The sequence below is a fragment of the Ruditapes philippinarum genome, unplaced genomic scaffold (genome assembly GCF_026571515.1).
Source record: "Ruditapes philippinarum isolate M1 unplaced genomic scaffold, ASM2657151v2 ctg649_1_1_1_1, whole genome shotgun sequence".
Classification (NCBI taxonomy): domain Eukaryota; kingdom Metazoa; phylum Mollusca; class Bivalvia; order Venerida; family Veneridae; genus Ruditapes; species Ruditapes philippinarum.
In genome coordinates, this window is record NW_026852209.1 from 197,556 (window position 1) to 220,705 (window position 23,150).

The 23,150-nt window shown below is 32.0% G+C and overlaps 1 protein-coding gene across 1 annotated transcript; it reads left to right on the top strand.

Annotated features, from left to right (window-relative positions):
* Positions 1-3,263: 3,263 nt before the first annotated feature.
* On the top strand, positions 3,264-22,763 carry LOC132752369 (QRFP-like peptide receptor). The gene is made up of 9 exons (XM_060742689.1): positions 3,264-3,444; positions 14,167-14,541; positions 15,481-15,602; positions 17,325-17,446; positions 19,156-19,279; positions 19,637-19,839; positions 21,024-21,081; positions 21,640-21,839; positions 22,330-22,763. Exons 1-9 carry the CDS (start codon positions 3,381-3,383, stop codon positions 22,490-22,492), a joined length of 1,431 nt encoding a protein of 476 aa, XP_060598672.1. The 5' UTR covers positions 3,264-3,380; the 3' UTR covers positions 22,493-22,763.
* Positions 22,764-23,150: the final 387 nt, after the last annotated feature.

The window sequence follows — 23,150 nt, forward strand, 5'->3', positions numbered from 1 at the left end:
AAGAATGTAAACCTTTTTCACGATAGGGCATTTGGCTGTATAAGTATTGATTCTCAATTCACTTTATAGATCCATTAAAATTCTTTAAACATTATTTCATGGTGGTGTTTCAATGTTGAAGAATAATTTCTAAAATATTAATCCAAGAATTGCTATTTTCAATCTATATAATATATTATGCTACTTCAGATTTGCAATTATTGTAATTAATTCATTTAAAACATAGTTTCTATTTTGCTTCGTTTCAAATATAATATAAAATATCAACCAATGAATATTTAATTCACTCTCTGACGTAGGACAAAGCCATCACTATCAGAAAAACGCGAATAAATCATAATCATTAATTCATGCTAGATTTGTTTATCGCTTGGGACTGTTTGATACTTCACACAAATAAAAGACATTAATGCATCTATAATTGTTACCTTTACATCAACTCCGGTTTTGCTGCCATGCTTCTGCGTTTGTTAAAGATAACTGTTCAAAACAACTAAGACATAATGAACGCTTTTTAGAATCAATCTATTGATCTCATATCACATCATGCATTTCATTATTTCATTGCATGAAATCATGAAATTGAACGATTGAACAAATGAAGTAAACAAAATGTAATTGTTTTCAGTTCCTGAGAGTTGTGAAAAAAGAATCGTACAATATTAAAAGGTGAACAAGCTTTAAAACCATGACTACTTCAATTGCTCGCAATTTATAAATAAAGTTCAGCTTTTTTGTAAAAGAAAACATACATAATGAACAAAAAACAAACATGCCTTTAGAGCATTTAGACAAAAGATTACTTGAAAGAAGCTTGAAATAAACAAATCAATACCTTCATCAAATAATGAAAGTAACTAATTTGATTTATATAAATAAATTTCTATCCTTTAAAGATACTTTTCTTTATTTTAGAAGCTTGATTCGGTGTAACATCATCATCAACAGCAAAAAACAAACATGAATTTGTGTTTTGTGTTAAGATTGAAAAAAACAACCTAACATAAGATAATACCGTTACGATTTTCCTTTTTATTCGACATTTCTAACTATTTTCGGTATTTATAGATGTCAAGAGTGGTAGCTTGACATGACTGATTGTCCGTGTTTGTAGTAACAAAATGCTTTGTACAGACTTGCAAATTTTGATTAGATTTTCGATTTTGAAAAATGAACGGAAAATATATCATGAAATAGCACATTTTGACAAAGGAACTTCACTGAGCAATTTTTACGTAGTAGGGGTTTTTGAAATAGAAAGATGTGCAAACGATAATTGAGAAATATACTCAGGAAAAAAAAGAAAATCGTATTTTTGTGCTATTCTTAGCCCGATTTCGGTTAAAAGCATTGCAACGCTTTTCAATTTTGTGTCATCACATAGATTATTTACTGAGTGAGCGAATGATCAGAAGTTTTGCCGAAGAATTATTTCCAGTCCCGTCATGTTAAAAAAAACTCAGTAGAGTGCCTTTAAGAAACAGCTACTAAATCGATGTAAATAACCTGTTTCTTTACAATCGCATGGTGAATGATACGGTTTTACATACATAAAATTAAGAGGTATTACACTATCTAACATAAAAGTTCTTAAATGTTCAAAATGACATACATTGATTGACCATTTTATATATATTCTTAAGCGTTGGAAGAAGTAAACATTATTTTATTAAAACTATAAAATGATGTTTGAATAAGAGAGCAGTATTTCATTAAATGTTAACTTTTATAATTTTACAATGAAGTGAACAAAAAAAAAATAAACGTCAAAAGCTGAGGAAAAACGTTTGTTTTATTGAACTGATTATTTCTTATACATGTATATCAATTTCGTTAACGGAACAGTGTTTAAATGAAATATTTAGTTGCCAGCTCACCCAGGTAAATCTTTTCATTCGAGCCTGTTGTTTAATATGATTGTGCAATAAAGTGTGTGTACAGAAAAATGCTGCATATAATTTTAATTACAAATTAACATAGATTGTATTTTGATATCTCAAAGCTCACACCAGTGCCTTCGATCATTATTGCATATTATCAAATAAGCAGCGTCATGACAAAACCAACATAATGGGTTTGCAACCAGCATGGATCCAGTCTGATCAGGATCCTTGTTGTTCGCTTACAAACGCTATAACAAGTAGAGAAACTGATAGCGAACAGCATGGATCCTGATCAGACTGCGCGGATGCGCAGGCTGGTCTGGATTCATGCTGGTCGCAAACCCATTATGTTGGTGTTGTCGTGACGCGGCTCAAATAGAAAATTTAAGACCAATTTCTATCAGTGATAAAGAAAGTCACTATGTGGACAATGTCCTTACACTCAAATATCAAATTCGGTCGGTCCCTGGTATAGACGTCTGTATTTTTTTTCTTTTATTAGGTAATTACACGTCATCTGAGTGTAACAGAAAAAGCAATATATCACAATTCTCATGACAATGGGAAATTAATGACAAGTGCGATAAATACATTTGAGCTGTTATGTACTTTATATATGACCGTCCTGCATCGTAAATATTTGTGGCTACTTGTTGGATATCCTTTCATAACTACAACAATGAAAGGAAATCTTTTCTATAATTATTAACTACATGTATAAGATTTTTTTATAACAATATAAAAGTATATGAATAAGTAACGAGAATGTTTTTTTCCAGAATTCTTGTATTTCTCTCTCATACATTTATTAAATTTATGTTGTAAACATGATAATTTTACCTTTTTAGCTTCTGTTTGCAAATTTAAGTGTTATCATATTACAATATAATTTGAATTAAGTTTTTTCAATAACCTATCATTGATATAAAGATCAATTTGGCATATTTAAATTCAAGTATGTACACTAACAAAATTTAAAAACACAAAATGTTTAAGCATGGTTAAATGGTGAATGAAGAAGGTTAAAAATTGAATTAATGGCTGAAAATCAATAAAGTAATGGAGACAAAATTCCCCATGCAAAGAATAAACACATACATTTAAATCCAATTACAATGTTCAAATGTCTTGAAAATGATAATCAAAATTTAAAACATATTGAATTTTTCATTATTGTTTGTTTACATACTGTTTATTTCTTTATTCTGTTTACGAAAACAAGACACTAACACTTTTTATTGCAAATACTAAACGACTGTTTATAACGGCCATTTTTCCATATTTGACTTCCACGGTCTGAGAAGCATACAGCAGCATACAGATAAATCTAGCCAATACAGACACAAGTCTCACAGTTTATCCGTTCCTCTATAGAGAAAGGTCTTTGAGTTGATCTTACTTTGGTCAACTTTCTTTGGTTTCGTGTTAATTTGTGCTAATCTATCTGTTGCAGTTTATTTATCATTTCACTGAAATCATTGGCTAAAGATATCAAAAATGTTTTCTTATTTTGGATACATTTTGAACTTTGGAATTATGATAATGTCTTTTACATATGTGTGTAAGTATTATTTACTTGTAATATTTGATAAGGATATCCATAAACAAAAACAGTTGTGTTGCTATATTCTAGTAAATAAAATTGATTGCACGAGTTTGCATTTAAATGAACAATATATAAACATGTTATGAAAAGGCCTGTATTATTTCTCTTCAATTTCCATTCTATAGTTGAGATCTCTATGATATTCGTAATAAATGATCATTGATAACCACAAACTTTTCATTTTCAAACTTTGTATACACATAATACATAAATACCGCTTGTTAATTTTTATTTATTTATTTATTTATTTATTTATTTATTTTTTTTTTGTTTATTGTTTTTTATTATTATTATTATTATAATTATTATTATTGTTATTTTGCTTTTTTTTATTGTTTTTGTTGTTTTGAATCAACATGGTTTACTATAAGAAAATGAAATAACGTAAATTGAAGAAAATGATATTTTTGCGACAAATCTGAAAAAAGTCTGACATTGCATTGTTCATGATACGTTAAAACTTAAAATATTATGAAGTACGGCTTTGTTGTGTATATAATGCTGAGACATTTAAAATCTAAGCTGATTTCTGTAAAATGTATACGCACATGATAACATACAAAAATCTTAAAATGTTATCTAAAACCGTAAGAAACTAGATGCTAGATTTATCAATATGACTATAATAAATTATGTGAAACGATGACATTTTTCTTTCAACTGCCATAATATCTACGTTCAAAGAAAACTAGTAAAATATTATGTTTAAGTAAGCTTTTGTGATAAATACGAGTGTGGGTCAATGGTAATGTAATATGAAGTTATTTTCTAATTGAGTTCTTGATTCTTGTGCTTGTGTACATTATTTTTTCTTCACATTTAAAGATACCGTAAACGTGTAACGAGTAAACGCTTAGTTGAAAGTGATGAAATACGGGCTTGCATAACAGCTTGAGCAAAACTATGAAGATCTGCTTAAAATGTTTATAATGATATATGTAATATTTACATCATATAAGTATCATATGCAACTGTTTCAATGTGGTTGCATAAATTCCAAAATGGGCACTATCACGCCCGGCAAACTGTCGCTCCACTTCAAAATTGTGGTGTACGGTAAAACGAGCGAACGGCATTTCCGAGATAGAGCGGAAGGCCGATTTAAACGGATAATTGCAAGTGTTGTTTATGTTTTTGTCTTGTTATTCATTTAAGTTGTATTTTTTCGAAAAACGAAAATGTAGTTCCGTGTAGGATTGTTTTAGGCTTTCAATGATCTAAGCTGTTACAAAAACAAAATTATTTTAAGCCCGGGAGAACTTTTCTCCCTGACGAAGTGAACGACCATTTGTAGAATATTGAACTTCCCAACCATTAAAATGCCATACCTTTCGGAATTCTTTAAAAAATGTTTTAGGAAAATATCAACCCGTAATAAGAACTTGTCCTTCGTGCAACATAAATTACTTCTGAAGGTTTTCTTAAATTTGTAAATCGATATTTTTCGAAAGTAGTGGAGCAAAAGGGCAAGAGATGGAGCGAACGGTTCGATGTTGAGCGCAAGGCGATATTAATTTAGCATATTAGGAGGAGCGTAGTCTATGAATTTTTATATAAAAAGCTAAAGAAGTTAAAATAGACATGATCAAGTGTTGAGTCTGAGATATATATATTTACCTTTTAAAGACAACATCCTTTCAACGACTTTAGCGTAATAAATGTAATCGCAAAGGTGTCACCTATGGCTGCCGTATAGATTCAATAATCTATGTTCCAAATTTGGATGACGCCAAATCATTGAATTATATGGCGTAAAACAGGGTGCCACTTATTCGAGGTCAATCATGATTTTGACACAGTTAAGCTGCGGTCTCACTTACTCCCGGCAATGCCCATGACCATCCCGGTAAGTTACCGGGATGATTCGAGACGATCCGGGTTGAAATTATTGTTACGGTCACACTTACCCCGGCAGCATTATGGTAGTTCCCAACTAACCACCCAGGATGCGCTCCGGATTATCCAGGCAGAGCCCAGGTGAAGCTACGGTTCATGCCGGTGCTTCCCCGGTCGTTCCCGGATGACGCCAGAAGAGCCCCGGTTGACCCAGGCAGAGCCCCGGTCGATCCAGGCAGAGCTTCGGCAGAGCCAAGGACGATCCAGGCAGAGCCCCGGTAGAACCCCGGTGGATTGAAAACGCCCAAAAAGGATAACATTGATACATAATTTTTATTTAGTATAATATCTATTGTTCCAGAATAGTAATTCATGATGATTTTCTGAAAAATCCTTATGCCATACTGGATAGAAGGGAAATGGGAAGGGTTTTAATACAAACAAGTGCAATCATCGCAAATTGTCGTTATTCTTTTGAAATGATCCGGGCTTTGCCGGGGCTCTACCGGGATCAACTGTAGCTCTACCTTTATCCTCCGGGGCTCTGCCTGTAGTTACCGGGGCTCTGCCGGCATATACCGGGGCTCTACCGTAGCTCTAGATCAACAAGGAAAGGCGGCGGTCAATGAATGCAACCCCCACGCGACCCAGCAAAAAGACTTTAACCGTTGGCAAGGAGTCCAGGAGACCCTCAAACAAAAACAGGACAGAGCGCAATGCGGAGCACGGACAGGTCAATCACTTATTATAAATGAAACATAAAAAGAAATCATCAAAACCGACAAGGAAAACAAAGAAGAAAGATAAATGACTGCTTAACAGGCTCACAAAGTAAAGGGGCATAGGGGAAGGGGATACGAGACCCAAGGAAGGGGGGGGGGGGTTATATAAGAGTTTCAGTTATGTTTCAAGATACTTTCTTTCTTATTTAGCATTGTTGTTTAGTTTACCATTTTCCTCTCAAAGTATAAATGGAAATGTTCACTTTTATAATCAAACACTGCATATTGTCAGTAAAAATCTTGGTTAATGAAAGAAAAAAATGAGTGTAAAAGTTTATTCAGAGTATCTATGAACAAAAGGAACGTAATAAAAAGGCAGTGCTTAATCGGTGTACGGTCCAAAATTATTAACAATCGAAAGACCTACTTATAGTAGAAATAAATTAATATCTTATCATATTTTTCCGGCTTTTAGGGATTCTGTATTTATTTATTTCACATTTTAGTATGTCTATTTTAACTTTAAAAGATTTTATTTATAGAAATTTGTAGACTATGCTTTTTACACAAACTAAATGTCGCCTTGCGCCCAACAACCGACCTTTCGCTCTATCTCTTGCCCTTTGGCTCCACTACTTTTGAAAAAAATCGATAATCAAATTTAAGAAATCCACCATGAGTAGTTTATTTTGCACGAAGGACAAGTTCTTATTACGGGTTGATATTTTCCAAAAACATTTTTTAAAGAAATCCGAAGGGTGTGGCATTTTAATGGTTATGAAGTTCAATATTCCACAAATCGTCGTTCACTTCGTCAGGGAGAAAAGTTCTCCCGGGCTTAATATAATTTTGTTTTCGTAACAGCTTAGATCATTGAAAGCCTAAAACAATCCTACACGGAACTACATTTTCCGTTTTTCGAAAAAATACAACTTAAATGAATAACAAGACAAAAACATAAACAACACTTGCAATTATCCGTTTAAATCGGCCTTCCGCTCTATCTCGGAAATGCGGTTCGCTCGTTTTACCGTACACCACAATTTTGAAGTGGAGCGACAGTTTGCCGGGCGTGACTATGCAATTAAAGTTGCCTGCTAGTCTAGAAGCAAACAATCCATAGTGACTGACAAAACATTCATAAAGTCAAGCTTGTCATTGACAAATATGCCATACTTTCACTCACCAAGGAAGCCCATGTCGCAGGGATATCAAACGGATCTACTCATACAATTTTCAAAAATTACTTGAAGTAAGTTAGGCGAACAACTGCCAGACAGATACCTCATTTGCTAACATCTGACAAGACGAATGAGCGAGTTAAATGGCAGTCATCGTTTCTCTTATGCCGGCTCGCCACGGCGAGCCGGTATTACGTTAGGATTTTACTGAGAAACAAGCTAAAACTCCGAATCCATCCAAAAATTTAATCGAAGCTTGGCTTCCAGCTTTCTGCAAAATTTATCTATCAGGGCTAGGATCCAAAATTATTTAGCCAATCAAATTTAATCTTACATAGCGTCAAAAAAACTTTCAATTTTCACGCCATTTTTAAAATGCAGCAAGTATTGTTTTGAGCGCAAAGCGCATATAATGATGATTAAAATGTTTGTTTTCATGAATTCTTTTCAATTACTCATATTTACACTCACTTTTGATTAAGCGATTTCACCTGTTTTCTCTGTAGTAAGTTTTAGTTTGGTTAATTAACATAAGTGTACATCTGGTTCTGTGCATTTTTTTTTTATTTTTTTTTTCCGGTCATTTATCCTTTCCGATATTTAGTGTATGTATTTACTGGCCGGGATCCGGAACGCCCGGGATCCGGGATCGTATAAGATATAGAGGAAAAAACTAATAAACTATATTTGTGTTGATAATTGTCGTAATGAAAGGCTATTAAACGTTAAGTTTTTATTGTACGTAATGAACGTTAAATTAATTTAACTTAGGGTATAGATATATTTAGAGCTATTTATTAACAAACTTAAAATGCGGAAATCACAATACTTATAATTATATGCCTAATTTATTGGAAAAATCAAAGACTATATTCTTGAACTGGTCAAATCCCGGGATCCCTATATGTTTTAATACGATCCAGCTTTTCTGAAAACTGTATTCTTGAACTGGCCAATTCCTGGGATCTCTTTATATTTTAATACATAAAATCTATATGCTTGAATTGGTCAAATCCCGGGATCCCTATATGTTTTAATACGATCCCAGCTTTTCTGAAAACTATATTCTTGAACTGGCCAATTCCATGGATCTCTTTATATTTTAATACGTGAAAACTATATTCTTGAACTTGTCAATTCCCGGGATCCCTATATTTTTTAATAGGATCCCGGCTTATCTGAAAAACATCTTCTTAGACTGGTCAATTTCCGGGATCCCTATATTTTTTTGATAGGACCCCGGCTTTTCTGGCTGAATTGATTTACTTTAGGACTTGTGTCTGTCAGTCATTCCAATACTAAATAACATATTACAACTTAACTTCGTATTAAGAGACATATTTATGAATTCTAACTATCTAACATTTTTTTGGTCAAGGTCAACAGGCCATATAGTAAATGTGCATAGACATAGGGACTTCATTCTATCTGTTTACATGCAGCTTCATATATACTCATATTCCGACAGAACTGGCTTCCATAACTTTATATGTCACTTTTATTTTGATTTTCGCTGAAGTCTCTTCAGCTAACAGAACTGTCATTTTTACATTTAAACACACCCCTGGAAAAAAATTACGAAGCGAGTCGCTACTAGCTTTTTTAAAAGCTAACCTTGTATAATCTTATATTGTGACTCGTTATTATAACTGGTTTCACTTTTTTATGACACTTTGCAAATATATTAATCAGATTTGTGCCACCAAAAATGTCGACCATGTATTGTCAAGCGATTGATAAGTGTCAAGAATGTATTCAATATGCCGTTCTATCTCATCTAGAAATTATAGAGATGTCGTGTTAAGGAAAAATGAAAAACACTTCAATAAAGTTCGTCATTTGACTGGTATGACATAAACATGCACCGTATTCTCCACACTTGGCACCCTGTGATGTTTTCCTCTTTTCCTAGACTTAAAAACGAAAACATCTTGCAGAACATCTTGCATGTCATCACTACAAGGACATAGGCCGGTCATTTTTCAGTTCTTGAAAGGTAAACAAAATAGGAATAAAGAGGACTATGTTGAAGCATTTAAAATTGGAATAAACTTCTGAAACTTATGTATTTATTTTTTGAAGAGTTGAAATAAAAATTGTAATTTAAAATACTTGCTCTTTTGTGAAATGTATTGACAATATTGCATTACATATTGGCCAACCCTTGTATGTACTTTCAAAATAAAAACGTTGACGATAGAGACAAAGGCATTGGCAACACTATTTAAAATACTTATCAAAATACAACTATTTCATCAAAGTGACAAAGTACTCAGATTATGAAGCGGGGTTTAGAATGTTCTTATTTAAATTGAGATCTTAAAAATCACTATTATTCCAATCAAATACAATTTATAAATGAAATGAAGCTTTAACTTTAAAAAGTGAGTACGAAGCTTTAAACCTTGAAAAGTCAGTACCGCTCAAGCCGGTGCTAGGGGGCATGAGGGATATTGCACTATTTTATTATCCCTAATGTACAGACTTAATCACACCGAATTTGCAATTTTCATGTAATTTTGCTGGGATTAATGCTTCCGAAGGATCACACTTTTTCCTGATTTTTATAATATTTTTCTGAATTCCATTCATACACCTGGAGATTGTCATGATTGTACAAAGTTGAATATTAGCAAATGCTTTTAAAATAGCATTTGTTCATCTGTTCACTTCATATCAAATTTGCTAGTTAAATAAAAAAATGTTGATTTAATTTTGAAATGGATAGACATATCTAACTTTTAAATTTGGCTAATTAATTATTTATTTTATTTGTTTATTTATTTATTTATTTGCACGATTTTAAAAATAATATGATTCGGGAAATCATCAGATGAATAATAATTACATAGTACTTAATACTTTTGTCTTTAAGATTAACATTGCAAATGATTATATGAAGAAATATGCGGCCACACCAAGAATAAATACAAAACCAATAACTGACAAAGACCCTAAAATTATATCAATTGATGAACAAAAAGATGAAAAACAAACCGTAATTGCCAATATCCAAGAAGTGGCCAATTAACTAGTCTCTGGAAGTGTTGTTCTTAACAAGCAATGATTGCGTCCACTTATTCTATGATTAAAGTGGACCAACATATCAGAAAACTGCCATCTAGTAAAACGATTGTCGTGTTATTTTGTGTTTGTATCGCAAAGACCTCTTTGGTAATTTACAGATAGCTTTGACAGTGATGTCTTTTTAATTGCCCTTTAGACATTTTTACAGATAAGTTTATTGTTTAGTGTTTCATAAATGATGAAAAGTAAATTTGATAAAAACAGAAAAGAATCTAAGATCGATTGATCGAACGTTTATAGCTTTGAACAGGAATCATGCAAATCACATGTCTTCAGATAGATAGAATTATCACTGCCTTTTGTTTGCCGACCCTCTTAAATTGTTTATTGTATACTAAACTAAGTAAAAACATACAATCTTTTACAATTTAATACAAATCCGTAATTAAAACCTTTCTACTTTAAGAACTTTGTCGTGTAAGAAATCGCTTTAATTAAAATTTATATTTTAGTCTTTTTTCTATTCATTTGGTTATAAAAAAATTTCAAGGACTAATAATTTCAAAAGAAAGCTAACAAACAAATGATCATTGTAGATAAAAAGGTTAGTTTTAGAAATAAAAATAGTTCAAAAATTTAGTGCTCTTGCATTTCTAGCCAGACAAGTTATGTTACATAATTATGTTCTTCAATGATAAACTTTTAATTATTTTTCATATTTTTTTAATCGGACTTGCAATGTGGTATTCATATGAAAAAAAAGTTTTTAATTTGAATAATAATATAATTATATGTAGTCCGTTTTTTTTGCCCTATCATATTTGATGTCCTCCTGGGCTCCTTGGGGGATACGTTCATTCAACCCTTCCTTGTTGATCTTGTTTTCATATTTAATGTTACGTTTCTTACTCTACTTCTATCTTTTCCAATTATTTAGCAAAATTCATGAATGATGAATGAAGTGATTGACAAAAAAGCAATAAATCAAGTTCCTGGCTTCTTTGTCAAAGTGAGAAACACTGGATGGTGAAAGTAACGATTTGTGTATTAGAGATTTGCTTGAAAAAACTATAAAAGCACATCTTCTGAATCATTACATGGCTTCAGCATAAGATTGGCTTGAAGTAATATTATGATATTACCATTCCCAAAGCATGCTCGTATAAACATATTTTCAAATATCAAGTAAATGTATCACTAAATACTGTTAGAAATTATCAAAACTTATTTTTCACAGATATGGTTACACATTTGTTTTGGACGGATAATAGCAGTCCATAAAACAATTACTTAATTTAGATATTTAGTTACATATTTTAACGCTTGAGTGATACTAATTTGACTAAAGCTATTTCGTTCGATTTTAACACATTTATTATGAAATTTGGCAAACTGGACATTGATCTAATAGTTAATTTTCTCTAATCATTCGGCAATGAATAATGTTCAATTTCAAACATTGTTCCATTAATGATACTGCTTTTATCAATTGAATATTTGTTTTGGATAAAAACTGCATACTTATTTTTGTTATCTGTTTGTGTTGTTCCCCATTGGACAATATTTGCAATTACGGTCAGATTTATATGCATAAATAACAATTACAATTTATAAGAGTTTACATCTTAATTTACTTAAGTGATACAATTTTAAGCTTGTATAATAATACTTAAACTCAATAACAGCTTTGTATATATGAGAATGAGTAGTTGTTATAGGATTATCTATACATATTTATATATGCTGGGTAACAAAATTGCCTATGATTTTAACTAAATATGAGTGTCACATGACCGATTGTGAGTTCGCGGTTCGGGGACGAAAACTTATAAACATAATCGGCCCGCTGAGCACGTGCAAAAGCTGTAACAATGATGTCACATTTTAAGTCATCAAAAACAGCAAGCTATAAAGTAATGGGAGGATTGAGCATGAATCATTATGACAATGTAAGCGTAACATGTACAAACACAGTTTTATTGAAATTAAAAGAAAAATATCAATTTTGTTTTCAGAAAATAAAACTTGTCTCATGGTTATAGTGGATTTTGTATACCCATAAGGGAAGCAACTCTGCAAAAGTTATGGTACAGTACAGAGATAGGCATTTTTTTTTAATTTGGCCTCTAATAATGGAACGAAAAAACTGAATTTACAAAAACTATTGAATATCGAATATGATAATATGATTTTCTTAATCTTCTTTATAAAAAAAAACAGAAAACATAACGTAAAAAACTTTTCGATGGTCATAATGTTTGTGTGTCTGGTTTTTCAGATGGGATGGGGCAGATATAATCTATTATCATCGATTATCATAAAATAGAGAAAATAAGTATCCCTAAAGAAAGTCAAAAACGGCAAGATTGAAAATGTTTGCTGGCTCGGTTTGATTGAGCCTGTAAATGGACGGTACTGTTAAAGTGCAAATTACCGTTCACGCCCTTTAGCAACGGCTTAAGCAAAATTCAACATTAAGCCATGAAAATGATGAAATTTTGGATTCAGAGACATCCGCAGATATGTTCATACGGAGGTAAACATGGAACCTTTAATGTCACACAGTAGTGTCATTCCATGAAAAGTTGCGTATGGTCCACAATTAAAATAAGATGAACCTTTAAGTTAGTTATTAAGAAATGCTAAATATTCTTGATAAAGGAGACTAAAATGTACCGGACGTAATGAGTTTATGGGTAATTTTCCAATGAAAAATACACCAAAAAAGATCTCTATCTAAAAAGTCAAGGTCACAGCATGTTATTAAGTTATTGGATTAAGCATGTTGCCATTTAGTTATGCGCAGGTGGAGTTTGTGTCCCTTCCAATAACTAACACATGCATGATTGGATTTTGGTACACGTGATCGCCATAAGTAGATAATGTGCTGTGTGCAAGCACCTTCAAAGTCAAGGTCGTCCTTGGAGCTCAAATCCTGTCAAGCTTATAGCTGTTTATAATAACTTGATGGATTGCCGAAATTTTTGAAATCACCACCGTCAGACTATGTGCCACATTCAACACTAATGTCTTCATCTTCAAGGTCTAGGTTATTATTGGAGGTTACATTCTGATTATCTTATAAACCAGTCACTATTTGTTAAATTTACAAATTTTTTGAGACATGTCTTCATCTCAGTCAGAGAGCGTGAGGGCATAAGACCTTTGTTTGCAACTTCAAGGTCAATGTTAAACTTTGTGTCCATAAAATATGATAAACAATATCAACAAGGAAAGGCGGCGTTCAATGAACGCAACCCACACCCGACCCAGTAACAAGAGTCAGTGGCAAGGAGCCCAGGAGGACCCCAAACAAAGCAGGACAGGGCATAAGGCAGAGCATGGGCAGGCTTACCAGTAAAATTATACATAAGAATAAATAAGGAGTTACTGATAAGGAACTATAAGAAAACAAATAAATGATTGAATAATCGGCCTATAAAGTCAAAGGCCACAGGGGAAGGGGACATGAGTCCCGGGGAAGGGGAGATAAATAAAAGAAATACAAACTAGGGGCAAAGGGGAAGATAGGTCAAATAAGTCATAAATAAAGTTAAAGAAATTTCTTTTACCCACTTTGGCTCATAATATTTCATTCTTTGGTGTATTATTAAAACATTAGATGTCAAGATGTCTTCACCAGGTTTAGATAATATATATCACGCAACACCCCTGTTAGGTACACATGTCATATTGCAGGGACATCCGTATCCTTTGGACACAATTCTATTTTTCTTGCGAAGATACAAATGATTTTTTTATTCCATTAGTTTCTTATCAATGTTATACTTACAGAATACTTAATTGAAAAATATTAAAACAAGTACTGTTCTATTCATGTTTGTATCTATTTTTATAGCCTTAACCGTCCACCAAACATTTGCTTATACTAATTTCTTTTATTTTTTCAGCTGCACAAACTGAGAGTTTTCATGAAGAAATAACCTTCGACTTTAAATGGACACAAAGTTTAGAAAATGGTACAGTGACGGATATCAACGGTACAGTGATGACTTTTCCGAATATGTTTTTAAACGACGATTTTAATTGTGATGACTTCACCTTTAAACTTTATAAGGACTGGACAATGGTATACAAGTTTGACACAGATGATATCAAGAAGTTATTGTGCAAATGTAAAGGAGTGTGCACGTTTCAAACTGTTGCACCTGATGTACTTGCACAACTGAGAGATCGGAGACTTGATGTTTTGTCTGATTTAAACAGAAACAATTTTATTATTGTAGTATCACTGTTTGCAGCTATTTTCATACTTGGTACCGCAGGTAAATCAGATTTTAGTCATTTATATACGTATTGATGACAGATCTGTTTCATTATTATTATTTTTATTAATTTGTTTTTCATTAATTGAACATTTATCTGTATTCAAATCAGATGAGTTTGGTAAAATGCGTAATTCATTGTTAAGCAAGTACATTAAAGAAACCAAATATGTACCTAATGGAAAGAAGCTGTTAAGAGAACTTAATAAAATGATAACAATACACTAAACAAATTGACCAAAATGTATCAATTTGCTTGCAAGCAATATTTTGATAGCACAAGTTATAGTAATGTAATGATGTCTGGATATTTTCAGTTTAAATGCATTCGAATTCTTCAGATTTTACAATCAAGTACGGATTGTGTTTCTGGCAGTAACAAAGGAATGTATTATGTTGACTTTATCACAACTTTTGCACAAATGGATTAAGAAATATGATCTGAATTAATGAGTTTAACATGAAAAATGTTGTCAAACGTTAGAGAATACTTTTATTCTGATTCTTCTTTTAAAAAAACAAGTTAGTGCAAAACATAAAAAAGTCACTAAGAGTGAACTCGCTTTCTATATCGTTGAAAGCCGAATAATAATTATTTTTATTAATAATTATATTACCTCTGGTTTCTTACATAAATAGAAAAAAATCAGTCTTGAAATTTGCTGATTGCTTAGATGACTAAAATACCGAAATCAAACATGGTGCATCAATTCCTCCAACACATTAAACGTTTTGCAAATGTATGAGGAAACGTACCTGACGGACATTTTGAGTTTATAAATTTATAAGATTTAACTTCCAAAGTTTCATGTTAAAAAAAGAGTAGTATAACTTCAAGTAATTACTAGTATAATTTTCAAATGCTGTAAAATACATCAAACAGCAAATACCAGAATAGTAGAAATGATAGTAAGATTGTCGTTAACCTGTACTTTACAGGCAACATTGTTACAATCGTTGGGTTGTCAACTTGGATGAAACAGCGGTCACCAACCTATGGATTCGTCATTAGCTTGTGTTGCTCGGATCTCCTCATGCTTTTTCTATGTATGCCAATTAAGGTTTGTTTATAACATTTTCATCATGAGTCGGATGAAATAGGCTAACATTGGTAACTTCAAATCCAAATAAGAGCCAAATAGTCGTTTTTATTGTTTTTAACCAGAATTTCCGAAGGAAAAAACTGGTTATTAGATTGAGGTATGTCGGCGGACGGGCGGGCGTAAACAATTTCTTCTGTGCGCAACTCCTCCTACATTTTTCAACGGATTTTGACACAGAAGCTTTGTCATCAAGTGACCTGGCGCATATTGTCAGGGTTTTGTGATTGGATAATATTTGACCTAATTATGGCCCTTTGTTTTTTTCCTTATATAGAATATATAGTGATTAATTTCTTCTGTGCCCAACTGTTCCTACATTTCTCAATGGATTTTGGCCAAACTCTCACAGAGGCTTTGTACTCAAGTGCCCTGGCGCATATTGTCGGGGTTTTGTGATTGGATAATATTTGACCTAATTATGGCCCTTTTTTCCAATATAGGATATAATTATAGTACACAATTTTCTGTGCGCAACTCCTACATTTCTCAACGGAATTTGACCAAACTTTCACAGAGGCTTTGTCATCAAGTGCCTTCGGGCATATTGTCAGGGTTTTGTGATTGTATAATATTTGACCTAATTATGGCCCTTTGTTTTTTTTCCTTATACATATTATATAGTAAACAATTTTTACCATGCACAACTACTCCTACATTTCTCAACAGATTTTAGCCAAACTTTCACAGAAGCTTTGTTATCAAGTGCCCTGACACACATAATCTGGGTTTTGTGATTAGATAATATTTGACCTAATTATGGCCCTTTGTTTTTTTCCGTATACAGATTATATAGTGAAAAATTCTTCTGTGCGGAACTCCTACATTTCTCAACGGATTTTGTTTAAACTTTCACAGTAGCTTTGTCATCCAGTGCCCTTGCGCATATTGTCGGAGTTTTGTGATTAAATATTTTTTTATTTAATTATGGCCCTTTGTTTTTTTTCCTTATACAGAATATAATTATAGTGAACACTTCCTCTGTGGCAATTCCTCCTACATTATTCATGTTTTACATTGCACATAGTTACATTGTTTGTTGCTTGTATTGTATTTCAAATACAACATATTTATCTACAATGGTGATAATTGAAAACCTGGTTTCATGGCATTGCCATGTTTCTTGTTTTTGTATATTGTATATCATACCTTATTCTGTTTTATTTTCGGAATTCAAGGGCCTCGTGGCTCAGTGGTTATTTATTTGTTGCCTTCAAACGTCTTGTCCCTCACCTCCTTTGGCTCGAATCCTGCAAGGGACTTGAAGTTCGTTCATTAAAGAACGTCGATGGTTCTACTCCGTTGTCAGTTTGTCCCTAACATTCGTCATATGACCTTTACTTGGTTGGTGCGACGTAGAAGCCAACCAAACAAATTCAGGAAATATTCAAGGAGTCGCATTAACAAATATTTCGAAGTATAATATTTATTCAGCGATAATAAAGATAAGATCATCTTGTCACTCCATATTCAATTTCTTTACTTATTTTGGGAAATTCAAACTTAAAAAATTATAATAGTCCGTACGTTTTCTTATTTTATAAACGATATCAAATACGAAACAGATATTAAAAATGGTCAATCTGAAAAAAAATTATGCATTAAACATGTTAAATATCTATTTTTAAAAAAACGAACAATTACTTAGATATAAATATTATTTATATATTTTCTTCTTTCCAGGCGACAGAATTCTTTAAAGTGAGTGACATATTCAATGAAATAACATGCAAGTTATCTTACTATGCTAGAGATATCACATTTATATCAACTGTATTGACTCATACAATCATCAGTTTTGAGAGGTAAGGGCACTTTTTTGCTCTCAAATAAGTTGTTCACTTGAGAGACCTTTATAAATGCAAAGAATTTTAAAACTACGTGTTTCCATGTTAAATCACACTGGCCATAGCTTTCGCAGAAACGGCGGATCCACAGCTGAAGTCAGGGGTATCCGTCAAAGTGGAAGCGGTTCTTTGTTGTAATTGGTAAGTGTAATAACAAGTAATCTAATGTAATCAAGTAAAATTCGATTACAGAATACGTTATAAGGGATCGATTTGTAATAAAATTTGTAATAAAATGTTCCAATTTTAACCAAAAAATGACAAAAGTGACGTCTCTACGAAAGTGTTTTCATAAAATTGGCAAAGAAGTTCAGTTTGTAAGTGTACGGGCTGAAGAAAACATGTGGGCTCAAGTTTCACTAGGTGTTTTCCTATCACTTGGTATTAAAATTATCGATGACAACAAGAGTTGAACTAAAAGCCATATACATCCATCGCTACTGTAACAAATCCTCCGTGAATTATGACAACACTGTCATGAATCAAGGTGAAACAGTAAGTTTGAATGAGTTTGTCAAAAGGCGGATAAAGTAGTTTTAGCAAAATGAAAAAATTTCGCCGGTCCAGGGAATATCCTTAACAAGAAAAGAAAATGAATTTTGATCTGCTATCATATAAATAGGCAAATAATCATAATCTTGTTATCGAGCCGTAGAAACTTTGTCATTGGCTGTGTCATAACAGTTCTCTATTTTCATAGCAGTTTCATATGTAAGCTCTGCGATAAGTGAATCAAAGAAAAATCAGCTGTACAATGTAACCCTTAATCTTTCAAAAAAAAATGTCAAAAACCGTGTGATATATCATTGAACTTGAAAAACGTTTCAAAAACTTTATAAGACCGGTCTTTCGTTATTCTTATAATTATATCTCAAGAAACTTCTTTTTTATTATTTAACACACATGGATAATGTAAAATTTTCGTAATAAAATAGTCAGTTGCTACAATTAATGTGTTTTAGATATAATACCATGCATACGCCACACGCTTAATTGTAAATTTACAAATTTAGTTATTATAGTATAATTGATATTTGTAAATGCAAACAAATATTCTAATGATTACAGAAAGCTCAATATTGATACAAAAATTTTAAAATAAACATTTAGAAAGTTAGGTAAAGCTTTACATATTATAACTATCTGGAATACAGGTTGGTGATTTCATATGGAAGTCACATCCTGTGTCTAAGCATCAAGGCAAAAAAACATATTGCTTTTAATGAAACTGATTTAAATTTTGTAAGGAAGAGATTTATGATAGGGCTGGCATGAACGTGTTTCAATCAGTGGAACTTGTATTAAACGATTTATCTGAGTATAATCATTGACGATTTATTTCAAATCGCTTTAAAACGATTTTGTTTCAGCTGCCAATTTTACAAGAGAGATTTCAAATATTTTCCCCTAAATTATGGTAATCAGTTTGAAGATTTTAGCCACTTTATGTTCAAAAGGAATTGTGTATTGAAAATATAATAAAATTCTATTTCATTTCAGAAAATAAACTGATATATATATACATGTATATCATATTAATGTCTAACACACATATGCACATATTATTAACGTGATAATCATACGCATTTTTCATGGAATGACATGTTGAAGATTCCATGTCACCTATGAACAGATTTGCAAGCTCATTCATAACTTTCCCTTTTAAGGTTCTATGCTATATGCCATCCTATGGAGGTGAAGTATCGATGTACAAGACGTAGAGCGAGAAAACTTGTACTTATGACCTGGCTGCTGTCGTTGTGTCTGGCTATACCAACCCCTTTTATGATGGTAAGCTACATCTATATAAAAACGTATTCATAGGATACAAATGAATTGCTTATATCTTAAAACTTCATAAAACATTTTAGCTCTGTATATTCAAACATCATTCATCATTTTACAGCTTAGGTCAGCAATGAATTGATGTTTAAAGGAAAGAAAACTGAAACAAATTAACGTTTATTCTAACACTTCTTACATAATAACATTTTGTATGAAATTTTATTTGGGATTTAAAGCTTATTATTCGAAAGTATTTCCTTCTTTAAACAAAAAAATAACATGATGGCAGGAAAATGATAAAAGTATATTGCTACAGTCTTATTCGATGTCTTTAATAATTATTTATTTAATATTTATTTTTAGAAACACTACTTTGATGAGAGAAGACTGACAATAGAATGTTTGCCGCAATCTAAATCGTTGTCTTTGGTGATTGCCTATTTCATATATATGCTCGGTATATTGTTTGTGATTCCATGCCTTGTCATGATGGTGACATATTCTAAGAGTTCCTCGGTGCTCTGGAAAAGCACAAAAGTTGCGAAGAACTTAGACGAGACACAAGGGTATATATAGATTTTTTTTATTATAAGGCCAATTTAATCATAGTGTCGGCGTGGCCAAGTGGTTAACGCGTCGTACTAGTGATCTAATGATTGCTGACCGCGCGGGTTCAAAACCCGTCAGGGGCAAGCCGTTGTTTCCTTGAGCAAGAGACTTTCATTGCATAATACTGGTTGGTTCCAGGAACGGATTCGGGAGTGTTTCAATAAGCTTATATCGTCCGACAAAATCGGACTAAAATATATTTGTATAAACTAATCTAATCATTTCGCCAAGTTGTTAAGTGCATATATGTGCAACTTTAAATGTTCATATGTAGGTAAACCATTCTTATTCATATAGTTTCAAGGGATTGTTTTCGTAATATCGATAGGCAACCAGCCCTTTGGGTCAGTATATGTTTTAAAAAATGTAATACTATTATTATAGATATATATATATTATTTGGCTACAAATACTCTGTCTTTACGATTGACGGTCAGTAAAAAAGAATATAGACCTAGTGATACTGATAAAATTAACTGCGTCATAAAGCGCTTAATTCAACGGACAACTTTAAAATTTACAAAATGGAAAATTTCAATAAGAACTGCGCAAGGAGTTGTACATCAGCAGAAAAGAAACATTTATAAACGAATACAATCACACGGACACATGCCGTTGATGGACAAAATGCGTGACTCAGGGTGTTACTTCAATGATGGCACCGGTAATTTCATTACCTAAACATAATGACTGTCAAAATGCTGAATGACATCACATTCACTCACAAGCATTATAAAAACCGGTTTCTTAATGAACAAAAAATTACACAAAAAACACATATTGAAAAGCGGACTTATCGAGACATATTCTTTTATGCAATTAAAGGGCCAATTTCCTATCAAGCATTTACATCTACAAATTTGATAAATTCCTCGCCCTGCGGGATTAGGATTTAAATCCGTCCTCGTGCTCCTGAAGATGTTAAATCACGAAAAAATAGCATCAATCCTCTTATATTTCTCTCGAAACGCTACAATTTTCTCCTGAAACGTTCAAAATATATTTGATAGTTTCCATTCAATTCAAAATAAACTATGAGAAATGTGATGATTATAGTTTGATTTTTTTCTACAAAGTAAACGTGTATAATTATTTTTTTTGTAAAATAAACGTGTATTTTATTTTGTAACTTTATTTTCAGAATAACTGATACAAGGAAGGGTCATAAAGTTTCAAACAGTATCACCCAACGCAAACGAGTAAGTGTTTAAGGAAAAAAACGAACAATTATTCATTGCATTTTCACGTATTCCTATGAATAAAATATATAGATATATATTCAATCTGTTTTCGATGACGAAAGCATAAAGTCTTCTTCCTTTTTATAAAGGATAAGGAACCCTATGATGCAGACAAGCAGTTAGTTTGTTAGTAATCACGACGTCGTAAATTTTCAATACTGATTAATATCAAATGTCTGTTTACCTTTTTCTGATTTTCGTTCAAATATACTTACAAACACTTTGCAAAGGCAGTTATCCTTATGTATGTTCTTCTCGACCTCCCAGTTCTATATTTGATAATTCAAAAACATTTTTACCATGCGTTTTATCTCGAATTATTGCCCTTGACAATAAACATGACAAAAAAGCATTAATGGATCATATATCTTCATATTTCGTATAGTTTATATTTTTGTGCATTTTGTAATGATATACATGTATATATTAACGTACAGTTTCCACCCTGAGTTCGAAACATATATAACGTTTATGTTTATCAAAATGTGTATAGTCAGGTATATTTAACTTTTTCAGGTTGTAGCCCTTTTGGTTGCTGCTGTCATATTATTCATAATAAGCTGGGCTCCTCATCTCTTATTCCAGCTTCTAGAAGTAACAGGTCATATACATGTTCTAATTGATATGAATAATGTAAAAACTCTTATAGTCATTGGTGCAGGCTTCACGTATTTAGGAAGTGCTATAAATCCATACCTCTTTATGGCAATGTCGTCGTGAGTATCATGGTACTATTTTTAGAAATATTTGTAGAATGTTTTTGTAAATGCTCTTATTCAATTCTGGTTTTTGTTTACTTTCCAATTAAATGCAATCATATAGGTTTGAATACAGTTTGTTTTAAGATTACTGTTGCCTTCATCTGGCTCAGCATTAACATGTACATAATGTCATTATCTGTACTGGAGTATATAATGCATTTTTTATTTCTAGATATTTATTATGTTTATGTTCATATAGAGCAGAGTACTTTATGTTAAAATATCTAAAAATTAAAAAAAAGTATATTTTACAGAAAAAAAATATCCATTATTGGGATTCATATTTCTGATGTAAAATGTATAGCAAACTTTGTCATTTATAAATTTTTATGAGAGTTGACACAGTCGCAATGGTATTTGTGTTCCGTATCGCAGACATAAAATAACGTTGTATTTCATTATATCTCTAGTAACAGCTTACAAGTGATATCTGGTTTATTTTTAGACAATTCTGTGAACAATCCGCGTGCAGAAATTCTTGCCTCGGAAGAGGTTACCGATCATCTGACAGATCTAAAGATATTGAAAGTGACAAATCTACACGAGAGGCGTCGTCGTCGGTAACACGTGCACAGACACAGGAATCTCGTATTCGACGCGTTCTTTAAGCGTCTTCAAGTAAAATTGAACGTAATGCCTTACATGTTCCTGGTTTATCTCAAAAATGCACATTTTGGATGAATTGCCGTCTCGTTTATTTTGTTTAATTCTTGTTTGTTATATGTTTGAAATATTTTTCAAAGAGCTAAAACAACGTTTAGTTAAATGTGATAAGGGATTGATAGAATGCTGATATTGTATTTCTTTTTGAACAAAGACACTATTGTTAACTTGTTATGCGCATTCGTTTGACAGTGTGAGGAATAAACTGGCATTAGATATTTTAATATATATGTTGTTAAATCCATTGGATAAAATTACGTTCAATGAATGAAATCAAATATTTGCATTGATCGAGTGTTTATCATATTAAAAACCCAAACTGTGATTAATGATGGCGTTTTATTCTTTGACAAAACATGGTAACATCACATGAAATAAACCCGCCTTGTCAGTGTTTGCTTTATTACCCGAGTTACTTAATATATATGATCATGCGGGGAGCAACTCGGATTCGAAAAAAGAACTTTAAAATTTTGGCTTAAGTTTTTAAATTTCCCCTTTTTCCTAAATTTTAGAAATTAGTATTACTTTGCTAAAAACAAATAACTGGGTAAAGGTAAGAAAATTTTTTTAATAGTGTTATTTTAGGGAAATTTCCAAGTC